At 38.8% G+C, this 13,379-nt stretch overlaps 5 protein-coding genes across 5 annotated transcripts; 2 read left to right on the forward strand and 3 right to left on the reverse strand.

The window, feature by feature from the left end:
- LOC104718579 (50S ribosomal protein L19-1, chloroplastic-like) lies at positions 39-1,961 on the reverse strand. The gene is made up of 5 exons (XM_010436346.2): positions 1,667-1,961; positions 1,268-1,588; positions 946-1,032; positions 722-855; positions 39-365 (listed from the first exon to the last, which is right to left on the reverse strand). Exons 1-5 carry the CDS (start codon positions 1,694-1,696, stop codon positions 257-259), a joined length of 681 nt encoding a protein of 226 aa, XP_010434648.1. The 5' UTR covers positions 1,697-1,961; the 3' UTR covers positions 39-256.
- On the forward strand, positions 2,162-4,365 carry LOC104718582 (putative glycerol-3-phosphate transporter 4). The gene is made up of 3 exons (XM_010436348.2): positions 2,162-3,455; positions 3,535-4,053; positions 4,154-4,365. The coding sequence occupies exons 1-3, from the start codon at positions 2,384-2,386 to the stop codon at positions 4,189-4,191; spliced, it is 1,629 nt and encodes a 542-aa protein (XP_010434650.1). The 5' UTR covers positions 2,162-2,383; the 3' UTR covers positions 4,192-4,365.
- On the reverse strand, positions 4,306-7,419 carry LOC104718581. The gene is made up of 7 exons (XM_010436347.2): positions 7,035-7,419; positions 6,569-6,657; positions 6,388-6,463; positions 6,173-6,222; positions 4,764-5,015; positions 4,634-4,672; positions 4,306-4,541 (listed from the first exon to the last, which is right to left on the reverse strand). Exons 1-7 carry the CDS (start codon positions 7,231-7,233, stop codon positions 4,347-4,349), a joined length of 900 nt encoding a protein of 299 aa, XP_010434649.1. The 5' UTR covers positions 7,234-7,419; the 3' UTR covers positions 4,306-4,346.
- On the forward strand, positions 7,888-9,987 carry LOC104718583 (ras-related protein RABD2c). Its single transcript, XM_010436349.2, has 8 exons — positions 7,888-8,063; positions 8,545-8,617; positions 8,843-8,890; positions 8,976-9,023; positions 9,124-9,195; positions 9,288-9,443; positions 9,532-9,635; positions 9,709-9,987. The coding sequence occupies exons 1-8, from the start codon at positions 8,050-8,052 to the stop codon at positions 9,800-9,802; spliced, it is 609 nt and encodes a 202-aa protein (XP_010434651.1). The 5' UTR covers positions 7,888-8,049; the 3' UTR covers positions 9,803-9,987.
- LOC104718584 (plasminogen activator inhibitor 1 RNA-binding protein-like) lies at positions 10,057-12,440 on the reverse strand. The gene is made up of 7 exons (XM_010436350.2): positions 12,032-12,440; positions 11,424-11,736; positions 11,276-11,341; positions 11,048-11,180; positions 10,800-10,958; positions 10,646-10,696; positions 10,057-10,532 (listed from the first exon to the last, which is right to left on the reverse strand). Exons 1-7 carry the CDS (start codon positions 12,186-12,188, stop codon positions 10,242-10,244), a joined length of 1,170 nt encoding a protein of 389 aa, XP_010434652.1. The 5' UTR covers positions 12,189-12,440; the 3' UTR covers positions 10,057-10,241.

A 13,379-nucleotide genomic window follows, 5' to 3' on the forward strand; every position in this document is an offset into this window, starting at 1 on the left:
CATACATATTTACTAATAAAGTATCCTAAATCCTAAAAGATCATCAATATATATATCACTCATCATCAAATTAGGACCAGGTCTACATTTATCAACGGAAAGTTCAACTAATCTTTGATTTACTTTCTCGCAAGAGTGTGCGCAGGCAAATGACTTACAGGCTCAAGAAGAAAGAAAAAAATCTTACAAAAACAGAGCACAAAGCGGAAGATTACTACTACCTCTGGAGGTCAAACACAGCACGGTTGATGGGTGTTCACTTGAAAGTGGACAGACGAGGAAGCTTGTCCCTCAGATAGTAAAGCCTTGCTCTTCTCACTTTTCTGTGACTCATCACTTTTATCTCTTTGATGTTGGGAGAGTATCTGTCAAATATCAAAAGATTAAGAGAATCAACACATACCAAACACTATTCTTAATTCCCACATTGTCTGCAAATAACCGAATATATTACAGGAAGTTTCTCGAGACTTGTATTTTATACAGTAAAATGAAAGATTAGAAACATGAGCAGACATGATAGTTGTCATAATGACTTAGATTGCCATAACTGGGAAGGTACAACAGCAACTAAAGACTTACTAACATAAACCTCTACACAGAGTCTAACTATTATTCAGGGAATTTACAAAGTACAAACTTGGATTTATTGAAAAGCCATGAGTCAACGTAACGGTCAGAACACGTGCAAATGGTAACTGGAGAGGAAAAAAAAACTCACATGGGAAACACGATTTCAACACCAATACCGGCTATGATTCTCCGAATCCGAATGGTAGTGTGTATGCCAGCGTTTTGTCTCGACATCACTATGCCTTTGTAGATAGATAGCCTACGTCTGTTCTCAGGAACTTCCTGCAAAGCCAAACACAATATCCCACCAATATCAAAAACATTCGATTCAATTGCATAACACAGAAGCTTCTAAAATATAAAACAACATACCAATTTGATTTCTACAATATCTCCTGTCCTGATTTCTGGAACAGGCCTCACTTTCTCTGATACCTCAATTGCTTTCTTGTTCAGTATCTACACAAACAACAGATAATGACACTGAATCTCCCCAAATTCCTGTAAGGTAAACCACAATTCAAGAAAGCAAGTTCCTTCAACTCAACACCTAACACTATTTTCACCCAATTCTATTCTAACATTTATCAATTATCCAATTTTTACACAGAGACTTACTGATTCCTTGTCGAATAGTTAGTAAAAACTCATAATTTGAGTTTTTACTGATAACAAAAAAAAAAAGTTCACTTACCCCCATGACGTCTCCGAGCTTGATCCTCGGTTTTCTCATAGGTTTAGCTTCACCAACTTCGACCACCTCTTCTACATTACCTTCCGCATCAGCAATTTCATCAACAGCAGCTTCTTCAGGTTCAGCTTCAGCGTTATCTTCAGCTCTAACGATAAACTCCTTTCTCACCTTAGTATCGAGAGAGAACCCAAATTTCGAACCGGAATGATTCAGAGAAAGCTTAGAAAACGAAGAATCCATTGATGGTGCGCATGATAGAAACGTAGAAAACCCTAATTTCTTCGACGATTGCGTAGGGTTTCTCGCTATCATATGCAATGCCTGAATCCACACTAATCAATTAATTGAAAACGCCAAATAAAATTACAAATTCCAAAAGCTTTCGTATGATAAGTATACCTGAGGAAGACGATTAAAGCTCGTCGCCATAGCTGTGTGTGTACTTCTCAGACTACACTCGGAGAAATGGAGGGAAGCTAGTAAAAAAAGGACAGCCTTATCTCCTTTTGCTCTTGGCACGCGTGAGTGTGTGTCATCGCACGTGTGTATTGTTTTATGGGCCTTTATAGTGGGCCTTTAATATCCTATTATATAATAGAATATAGTGTACTATGATTTTATAAAGGGAAATATCTAACAGGCGGCAACTAATATTATATGGGAAATGACCCCGACCTGGCGACCCAGCAGGAGGGGGCTAAAATGATGATGAACCTATAATATATTTGGCCCACCAACACCACGTCGGTCACGCGCCGTCGCTTCAAGCGTACCAAAGTAGTCAACGTGGCGTGACAACTGTTGTTCTGCCTTTTGGCTCTACCGTAAATGAGTGGACACGTGTCACCTTTTCGCAGTTCGCGTCGTGTTCCATGATTCTTCTACCTATCTCTATCTCTCTCTATCCCTCCCGCCAACCTCTCTCTCCCTCTGGTCTCTCTTTCTCTCTCAATCAAAAATTAAATTCGTGATTCTGATTTCTCAAAAACGCTAATCCATGGATTTGTGTATTTGATTTTTTTTTTTGATCCGTCAAAAAGCTTCATTCTTTCTTGTTCCCCCTACCAACCCGATTTATTGATTTGCTGGTATCATTTGTTGTTGTGTGTGTGAAAAATGGCGATGAATTCGAAGAGGAAAACACCACCTGGGATTTTGCTTGTTAGGAGAATCAGAGGAAGAAACTGGAGTCCTAAGACGTTTCGTTACGCGATTCTGTTGATTACGTTCATCGCGTATGCTTGTTACCACGCTTCTCGTAAGCCAAGCAGCATAGTGAAAAGCGTTTTACACCCTGACTCCAGCACTAGGCCACCTCAAGAACACAACAAGCTGTTTCCATGGCCTGTGGGTAAAGTCTTTGTGGAGAGAGAGATTGATGTAGATGAGGTTCTGTTGCATCGCAAGTCTGGTAAAGGGTGGGAGCCGTTTAATGGGAAGGATGGGACGTCTAGGTTGGGAGAGATTGATGTGGCGTTTCTTGCTTGTTACTCTATTGGAATGTATGTTGCTGGACATTTGGGTGATAGTTTGGATCTCAGATTGTTTTTGACTTGGGGTATGATTGGGAGTGGGTTTTTTGTTGGCTTGTTTGGTATGGGTTATTTCTGGAACATTCATGCGTTTTGGTTCTTTCTTGTTATGCAAATGGCGGCTGGGTTGTTTCAGGCGACAGGATGGCCATCGGTTGTGGCTGTGGTTGGGAATTGGTTTGGGAATAGGAAGAGAGGGCTTATAATGGGGATTTGGAATGCTCATACCTCTGTTGGGAACATTTGTGGTTCTTTGATTGCTGCTGGTGTTCTTCAGTATGGTTGGGGATGGTCTTTTATAGCTCCTGGTTTTGTTATGTCTCTAGGAGGAGTTCTTGTTTACTTGTTCTTGGCTGCTTATCCTGAGGATGTTGGGTTTCCGGATATCAATTCTAATTCCGGTAAGTTCATTAAGAGGAAGCGAAGCGTTGAAGAAGAAGCAGAAGAAGAAGTAGATGAAGGTTTAGAGGCAGATGTTGAAGGTGAAGGGGGAGGATCGTCAGGGCCAGGGTCAGGGTATGAGAATAAAAGAAGTGTTGGGCTTTTGCAAGCTTGTATGATACCTGGTGTTATACCGTTTGCATTGTGTCTCTTCTTCTCGAAGTTGGTTGCGTACACGTTCTTGTACTGGTTACCGTTTTATCTGAGTCAAACACGTAAGTTTTGCTTGTCAAAATTTCTGCAGAGAACAAATGAGTTTTTAGACAATGTATCTGACTTACTCTTATTTTGCAGCTATTGGTGGAGAGTACGTGTCTGTGAAAACAGCAGGAAATCTCTCCACATTATTTGATGTTGGAGGCATTGCAGGAGGGATTCTTTGTGGTTACATTTCAGACAAATTTAGAGCAAGAGCTACAACTGCGGCAGCATTCATGTACGCTGCGATTCCAGCAATGCTTGTGTACCATTCCTATGGAGGTGTCTCTCAGACAGTCAACATCCTCCTCATGATGGTGGCTGGTTTGTTTGTCAATGGTCCTTATGCACTCATCACAACCGCAGTCTCAGCTGATCTTGGAACGCACAAGTCTTTACAAGGTGATTCAAGGGCGCTTGCGACTGTGACTGCGATTATTGATGGGACTGGATCTGCTGGTGCGGCTTTAGGTCCACTTTTGACAGGGTTTCTTTCGACTTTGGGTTGGCAAGCTGTGTTCTATATGTTGGTTGTTGGTGCTCTTTGTGCTGGTTTGCTTTTGACCCGTCTGGTTATTGCTGAAATTAGAGAGAAGCTTGGATATGTTGATGAAGGTAATAACCAAATTTCCTTTTTGAGTTTTGTTTTACTAATCAACGTGAACCCAATTGCAGAAAAAATTGATCCACAATTTTATCTTCGTTTGTTTTGCAGTTCCTGCGTCTGAACCACTGTTAAACGAGAGAAGATGATGTAGAACAGAGCAGCAGGAGAGTCAGTATGAACTAAATTGTTTGCGCAAGAGTTTTGTTCTGTTATATAACTGTGAGTTTGCAGAGGTTCTTTGTATTCTGTGTTTTTGTCAGATATTGTGATTTTTTTTCTCATAACAAATGAAGGAATTGGCTTACAGCTTTCTTCCTCTATTTCTTCTCTGTTTTCTACGACACTCAAAGCAATCATTGCATGGTGGTGTTTCGTAATTGTAAGGAGAAACTAATTTGAGTTTTTCGGGTGAAACTTTGAGATCTTCTATGATTATCCTTCGAAGCTTTTCGTTCTCTTCCATTACTTCATCAATGAGTTTCTGATGTTTCAGCACCTACACAATCAATTTCATACTGCTAACCATGGGCTAATGTAATCCGATAAAGTGTAACAGAAAGAAACTTGAAGTCAAGAATGAGACGATACCATTTGAAGCATTAAGCTCTCTGATTCTAGTTGTGTGACCTATCAATGTCATGAAACAAAAGATAGTTCAACAGACGGCTTTCGGAGATCAAAGCAGAGAGGCGGAAACTTTCTGTGATAGAATCGTTACCTGTCGTTCTTCGGCAGTTGTGTCCTGTTGTTTCAGAATCGGGTTGTCGAGAAAACTGTTAATCACTTTCTCAGTTCGAGTACCAAACGTTCTTGAATCAGTAGAGGACGCTTTTTTCTTGTAAGATGTATCTGTGTCCACATGTTTCTTCTGACCGGTTATAGATGGAGACACCTGGTCTTCAGTCTCAGTTTGGCTTGAGGTAGTTTCACTCGTTCTTCCAAGTTTAGTCATTAAGTTGGATGCAGTTTCCTGGGGATTCATACGCATGGTTTCATGTGAATGAACAAACTGGTTATTAAGGAGTAGGACACTTTCTGAAAAACTGGTACTTACCATAATAGAAGCTTGAAGTTTGTGTATTGCACTTGGTTTCACTGCGATGCCTGTCAATGATTGATAAAAGCTAAAGACAATCAGAGAGCGATAGTTCAAACAAGCAAATCAAGGGATGCTTACATAACCAACAAATCTAAGTAACTCAAAATGGAAGAGCTTTTGGAACAAAATGAAGAAACAAGTAGGTTTACTTAATCATAGTGGAAACATACCAACTCCAAAACCATGACCAAAGCCAACTCCACAGCTAACACCTGCTTTAATGTTCCTAGCTCCCAGCTTCCTCAACTAAAAGATAGCGCATGTACATAACCAGTTTCAGAAGAGCATAATGCAGGAGGATCAAAATGAGCACGAGTAAATCGAAAAAAGACAAGTTTGTCTATACTGTACAGCGTTATTCACGTGGTGCGTGGCCCCTGAAAATACATCGGTTGCTCCTCTAGCTGAACGCATAACTTCCCCCACCATTGGAATACTACCTGATATGTAAATCATAACAACAACATCAATACCGGATTAGTAATCTCCCACAATAATGATGCTGTGTGAGCCAGCCAAACCAAATTACACACAAGGTTTTGGACTATGAATGATAGATTAATACTGCTATCATTCCCGAGACTATCTGATTGAAACATAGTCTACAACAAATAATATAACCTTCTGATCCTAGTTTAGACAGATTGGTTTGGATAAAGTACAAAATGGCTATAAAACGAACTGAACAACAGACCTTAATCATTAGTGGCAAGCAATACTCTAAGAATCAAAGCAAAATTCCATAATCAGGTCATCTTGACCATTCACGGTCTCCCTCACACCTCAGAGACGCAGCAAAAAAGGAAAGAGAGNTAAGATGTATCTGTGTCCACATGTTTCTTCTGACCGGTTATAGATGGAGACACCTGGTCTTCAGTCTCAGTTTGGCTTGAGGTAGTTTCACTCGTTCTTCCAAGTTTAGTCATTAAGTTGGATGCAGTTTCCTGGGGATTCATACGCATGGTTTCATGTGAATGAACAAACTGGTTATTAAGGAGTAGGACACTTTCTGAAAAACTGGTACTTACCATAATAGAAGCTTGAAGTTTGTGTATTGCACTTGGTTTCACTGCGATGCCTGTCAATGATTGATAAAAGCTAAAGACAATCAGAGAGCGATAGTTCAAACAAGCAAATCAAGGGATGCTTACATAACCAACAAATCTAAGTAACTCAAAATGGAAGAGCTTTTGGAACAAAATGAAGAAACAAGTAGGTTTACTTAATCATAGTGGAAACATACCAACTCCAAAACCATGACCAAAGCCAACTCCACAGCTAACACCTGCTTTAATGTTCCTAGCTCCCAGCTTCCTCAACTAAAAGATAGCGCATGTACATAACCAGTTTCAGAAGAGCATAATGCAGGAGGATCAAAATGAGCACGAGTAAATCGAAAAAAGACAAGTTTGTCTATACTGTACAGCGTTATTCACGTGGTGCGTGGCCCCTGAAAATACATCGGTTGCTCCTCTAGCTGAACGCATAACTTCCCCCACCATTGGAATACTACCTGATATGTAAATCATAACAACAACATCAATACCGGATTAGTAATCTCCCACAATAATGATGCTGTGTGAGCCAGCCAAACCAAATTACACACAAGGTTTTGGACTATGAATGATAGATTAATACTGCTATCATTCCCGAGACTATCTGATTGAAACATAGTCTACAACAAATAATATAACCTTCTGATCCTAGTTTAGACAGATTGGTTTGGATAAAGTACAAAATGGCTATAAAACGAACTGAACAACAGACCTTAATCATTAGTGGCAAGCAATACTCTAAGAATCAAAGCAAAATTCCATAATCAGGTCATCTTGACCATTCACGGTCTCCCTCACACCTCAGAGACGCAGCAAAAAAGGAAAGAGAGTATACCGAGATTCAAAGGTGCTCCAGTGCCGATACCAACTCCACAACCAACGCCAAATCCCGTGAAGACTTGAAGAGCTTTGAAAGCAAAAGGATTCTCAATTTTAATCCCCCCATTCGAAAACCCTAATCTTTCCTTCTTCATCACCACACCATTGCTGCTGATCCTTCCACCGCCGCCGCCTCCTCTGCCGCTTTCCTCCATCTCTATCAGTCTCTCTCTGTAAGTCGAAGATACGATAAATGGGGAGTTTAAGAGAAAGCTAAGAATCTTCCATTGATTTGATTTCCCGCCTGTTTTCAATCGCCATAGTTACCAAACTGTTGATTTGATAATAAGACTCATCAGAATTCAGAAATGAGAGAGAAGATGATGATTAGGCGTTTTGTGAAGGTCAAACCAACTTTTTCCGTCTGGTCGTCGATGAGAAAATAAATAATGGGCCTTAGTTATAAGTTAGGCCCATACATTGTAAAATACAAAAGAAATTAAAATTTGCGAAGCTAAATTATCGAATCATATTGTAATATAATTTATATATAGTTACTTTTATATGTATTTAAGAAAAAAAGAAAATGTCTAATTTATTAACCGCCGAAATTCGAACCAAAATCCAGATTAGAGAACAAAAGCAAATTAGATTCGAATTATTATTAATGTCTTTAATAATTTAGCTTATTATTTTGTATCGTATCGTATCGTATATCATGTGGGATTAGAAAAAGTGACGAGAAGTAAGAAAAGAAAAAAAAAATAAAACTTTCTCCACCACGCATCTGCTGGGTTGGCGTAGACACGTCAGCAATTCAAACAAAAAAAGACGCATTTAAACATGTTGTGATGTGTGTGGCCCTTTCTCATTTCTTAACAACGTCGTCTGCACAAACCGATCGTTCTACGTCTCTCTCCTCACCGACGAAGATCATTCACTGCCCCTTTTCTCTGTTTTAATCGGTGGAATCCTCTCGTCTTCATTTTTTTTTCTCTTCTCGGTAGATCGATCCAGCTACGAGATCAACCATGAATCCTGAATAGTAAGAACCTTCTTCTTCTTCTCTTATCGTTCAGATCGAATTAGCGTCTTTGAAATTTATTACGTGCGATGTAGTTTACTTTCTCTTTCGATTTTGGTTTTGGTTTGGATAGCAAATTTTTTCGTTGATGATGATGATGGCGTTGCTATTCTAATCTGATCGATTTCGAGATGAAGTCTCGTTTTCGTTGGATCGGGCTTTTGATTAGATCTAGAAATAAAATTGGTTGAGATCTGTTGTTCATCTTCATCTTTATTTTTGTATTCACAGACGATTTGAAATTTCATACTCGATTTGGTTTAAAGAGCATGAGATTGAATTTCGTGATTACTGTGATTCGAGTGATTACTGTGAATCTATGCGCTTCTTTCTCAATGTTTTACAAGATGTGTGTATTGAAATATGATAGCTGGAGAAATTATCATCAATGCTTATTACTGATGTGTGTCTTATGCTTCACACTTACTCATTTGATCTGCAGTGACTATTTGTTCAAGCTTTTGCTTATTGGTGATTCTGGTGTTGGAAAGTCATGCTTGCTTCTAAGGTTTGCTGTAAGTAATTTCATCTCTCTTTTTGAGATTAATTGCCACAAACTTTTTTTGAGCTTCTGACTTCTGAGAATCAGATGCTGGACATTAGTTTATGCTTCACACTAAGCTCTACTTCAGTTTGTGCCTTTTTTATGATACAAAAAATTGGTTTCTCTATGAAGTATTAAGTGCCATCATTGTTGGTCTACTGAAGTGGTTTTCACAATTTTTTTGGTATATGTGTAGGATGATTCCTACCTGGATAGCTACATCAGTACCATTGGTGTTGACTTTGTAAGTCTCTTACACTTTTCTATTATTGGACATGCATGAATCATGAATCATGAAGGTTTTAAATTTTGTAACGACGTTATTGCAGAAAATCCGCACAGTTGAACAAGATGGAAAGACCATCAAACTCCAGATTGTAAGTTGTCTAACTCGAGTAGTGTCAGTGTCACAACCACTTGTAATTTTTGTATGCGCATATGATCATACTCTACTTTTTACGATTATCATTTATGCAGTGGGATACGGCAGGCCAAGAACGTTTCAGAACGATCACCAGCAGTTACTACAGAGGAGCTCATGGAATAATTGTATGTTCATTTATCATACTTGCGTTGTCTTCATGATATCTGACATCCGTCAATGAGACTGAACCGTTTGTGTTGTTTTCATTTCTTGTCAGGTGACTTATGATGTAACAGATCAAGAAAGCTTCAACAACGTCAAGCAATGGCTTAATGAAATCGACCGCTATGCTAGTGAGAATGTTAACAAGCTACTGGTTGGGAACAAGTGTGATCTCACATCACAGAAAGTTGTATCCACTGAGACAGCCAAGGTAATATCTATGCTACAGTAAGGTTTTTTTACAGTCTTGTCTAAGTTGTCTCCAGGATTTTACTGAATTATTTGTTCTGCCAACACAGGCTTTCGCAGATGAACTTGGAATCCCATTCTTGGAAACAAGTGCCAAGAATGCTACCAATGTCGAAGAAGCTTTCATGGCCATGACTGCTGCCATCAAGACAAGGTAAACTCATTGCCAAGCTCATGCACTGATTACAGTTGTTAATCAGCCTTTAACCCGGTTTTGTGTCTTGCAGAATGGCAAGCCAACCTGCAGGAGGATCCAAGCCACCAACAGTCCAGATCCGAGGACAACCTGTGAACCAGCAATCAGGCTGCTGCTCCTCTTGATTCGATTTGGTAACACACTTAACATATATTATCATTCGTTTGCATGTAAGACATCTGGATATCGTTGCTTTCTTAAATCTTTTTGTATTTGGTTTTTCATTTCTTCACGTATGTCTAAAAAGCTTTGAAATTCTTTGTAATGGTACTTGGAACAATAAACTCCTTTAGTAAAGTTTCTTCATGCTTATCAAAGAGTTGTAGAACAAAAAGAAACTAATTGAAATAAATTAAAAACCTGAAAAATTACAGCAAAATTGGAAACTGGTTTAGCTAACTTGTTTAATTTGAAAAACGGTGGGTTCGTAACACAAAAATCCTTCAGCTCTCTCATGGGAAAAGTAAATCAATAACAATGAAATCAGAAGAACAAAATCCAAACCGAGTGAGAGATTACAGCGACAAAAGAGACCATACGGAAGCGGAACCAAACCCGACAGTCTTACTTACCCAAAGTAGGGAACTGTGCAGTGTCCTCAATGGCCGGTGCAGCAGGTTCTCTGTATCTCGGGTTTCCTCCTCTTTGTCCACGTCCTCCCTCATTGGCTGGGGCTCTGTAATTCTGGTTTCCTCCTCCTCTTTGTCCACGTCCTCCTTCATTGGGGCCAGCAGCTCCTCCGTTCTTCTGGTTTCCTTCTCGTTGTCCACGTCCTCCCCTGCCACCACGGTAACCACCTCTTGGGTAGTACCTTTCTCCATTTGCAGGTTTCAGAAACTCATTTATGCTCAAAGACTACAATACCAAAAAAAGTAAAAGCAATGAGACAGAATTCGAATGAAATGAGTAATGCTTCTCTATTTACTAGTAACTAAATTAAATGAGAAAAACATTGGTAAACTAGTAACCTTCTTGGTCTTCTCTTCTCTCTCCATAACACGCTTGTCCTTCTCTGTTCCCTGAAAATACAATTTCAAGGCTCGATAAGCACACAGACTAAAGTAGATCACTGAGACTAGAATAATATACTAAAAAGTGGAAAGGGGTTGTCCAGATATTTACCAGCTTGATGAAGACTTCATCGTTGTTGCTCTTTTTGCTTGAGAGCTGTTGCATGGCCTCAAAAGCTTTTGTGTCAACCTTCCTCTCCTCAACCTTGGTTGCTTGCAGAGCTTTCTTCTTCTCCTCCAAAACCTTCTCATACTCTTCCAAAGTCATCTCCTACAAACAGCAAATTTGCATTAAAAAACCAAACATTCTTCTCAAGGTGTTAATATACACAGATATGAGTTCAAGAGATGATACGGTACCTTGTTCTCAGGCTCCTTCTCCGGTTGCTCTTCAGCAGGTGTCTCTTTGTTCGCATCAGTTGCTTCACCTTCACCACCTTGCTTCTCAACAGTCACATTCTTCTCCACAGCAGCTGTGGATTCGTCAGTCACCCTAGAGATTCGAAGAACACGTTCATTATTCAAACAACAAACAAAACAGAAAACACATATCTACAAAGAAAATTCTATTTTTAATAGAATACTTACGGAGCAATATCATCTTCAGTGGTTCCCCAGTTGCCACGGCCAGCACCATCACGTTTAAACTCACTTCTACTCAACAATAAGTTTACCATTACAAACCACACGAAACCAACCAACCAGGACAAGACTAGCAATTAAGAAGATTGCTTACCCGTGACCAGTTCCACTGTGACGCTCAAAGTTCCTACGTGGGCGTTCAAAGTCACCTGATTCACCATTGTTGAAGCCTCCACGACGAGCACCACGAGCACCACGATCACCACGGTATCCACCAACAGACCCACCACGTCTTGCTCCATCTCCTTCTTCTGAGCGCCTGTTGTAGCCCCCACCATATCCGTTTTCATTGGCAGGAGCATCAGTGTTCCTGGAATCCCTGTTGTATCCACCACCTCTGCCACGACCATTACCACCTCCACGTCCACCTCCACGACCTCCAGCAGGACCGTTCTTGGCCTCCCTCACTACTCAAATTAAAGAAAATGTAACATCTGATTAGATAAACTATATAGAAAAAGAATCAACATCTCTACAACGACCAATCTAAGTCAATCATATCTGAATTTTACAGTCTAATCTATTGATTCAGGAAAATGAAAAAGGTTGTCATATCATCACCACACCAATCAACAAGTTTGACTTACACACTAAATCAAAGACTGAGCAACACATCCAACTATATATATCCTAATCTAGCCTACTCTAATCTAATATAAAACTTAAGAGAATTGAATAGAAGATAATAAGAAAAAAACTTACCAGCTTGAGTAGGAGGAGCAGGCTTGGTGGGAAACTTTCCAGACTTAGCAGGCTGAACGGGAGCAGATTTCTCAACCTTCAATGGCTTAGCCGCAACGATTTGGCTAGGATCCTCTGAGTCATCGTCCAAGAGATTGAAGGGGTTCAAAGTCGCCATTTTTTTCCCGGTCCGATTGAATCGAAAGAGAAACTTGTCCCGAGATTATTTAAGAAGGGTTTTGTGGTTGAAGACTGAAAAAACCTTATTGCATATACGAATCCATGAAGAAAAAAAATCAGAATCAGAATCGAAGATATGATCCGGACAGCGTTGTTTAGACGCCCAACAGAGTAAGTGTGACAGGAAAGAAGAGAGGGTTGGAGAGAATAAGCTGCGAGAGAACGAAATACAAAACCCTAGGGCATGTGTATGAAGTATATACACACTGAAACCTAATTTTGAAACTATCCGCTGCTTGAGTATTTATTGGGCCTGGCCCAATAATTGTACTGTCTTTGTTTAGCAACTATTTTTTTTTTCAACTAATTGTAATCCATAACTGAAAATCTCAAATGGTATTAAAAAGGTTAAACAAAAAAAATCTCCCATTAATTTCTATATATTTATATACTAGATAAGGCCCGCGTATTAACAACGCGGATACAAATTTAAAAAAATTATTGAGAATAATTAAATAGTTATAGACATGTTTTTAGATTTTATCTTGTAACATTTTAATATTGAACATGAACTTCTCATATTTTATTTTAATACTCTCTCATTTCTATTATCTAAGAGTTTAAAAGCTTTTTGCATTATTTTATAATATTTTCTCAAATTTCTATGTACAATTTTTATTAATATAACAATTTATGACTATATGAACTATGCAATATATTTTTTCGGGAAAACGATCTATTTTCCAACAAAAAGTATCATATCAAGCTAGATAAAGCTCAATCTTTGATCAACAGAAGAAAATCATTATGTTCTTTTTTTTTCTTTTAGTTTTAATTAATTTAATTTGGTTTAAATTAGGTTATATTTCTTTTATTATTTTATTTAGTTGGTTCAGTAAATACCCACAACCGATGTTTGTGGGTATTTAGGTGAAAACTATGTTTCAAAGGAGATTTCGATCTTGAACTATGTAGTCTGAGAGATATAGATTGAGAAATATTTTCTCGGAGATATATAGCACGTGGTAATAGATTGAGCTCTATCTGGCTTGATATAATATTCTCTTGGAGAAATATATCGTTTTCCGTATATTTTCTTATTGGTTAAAGTTTTATAAATGACATAGTATTTATTGTTTATTAATGTTTGTGTTTTTATCCAAAAAAACTTATAGGACATGGAGTACCA

This window comes from Camelina sativa, chromosome 10, assembly GCF_000633955.1.
Source record: "Camelina sativa cultivar DH55 chromosome 10, Cs, whole genome shotgun sequence".
NCBI lineage: Eukaryota > Viridiplantae > Streptophyta > Magnoliopsida > Brassicales > Brassicaceae > Camelina > Camelina sativa.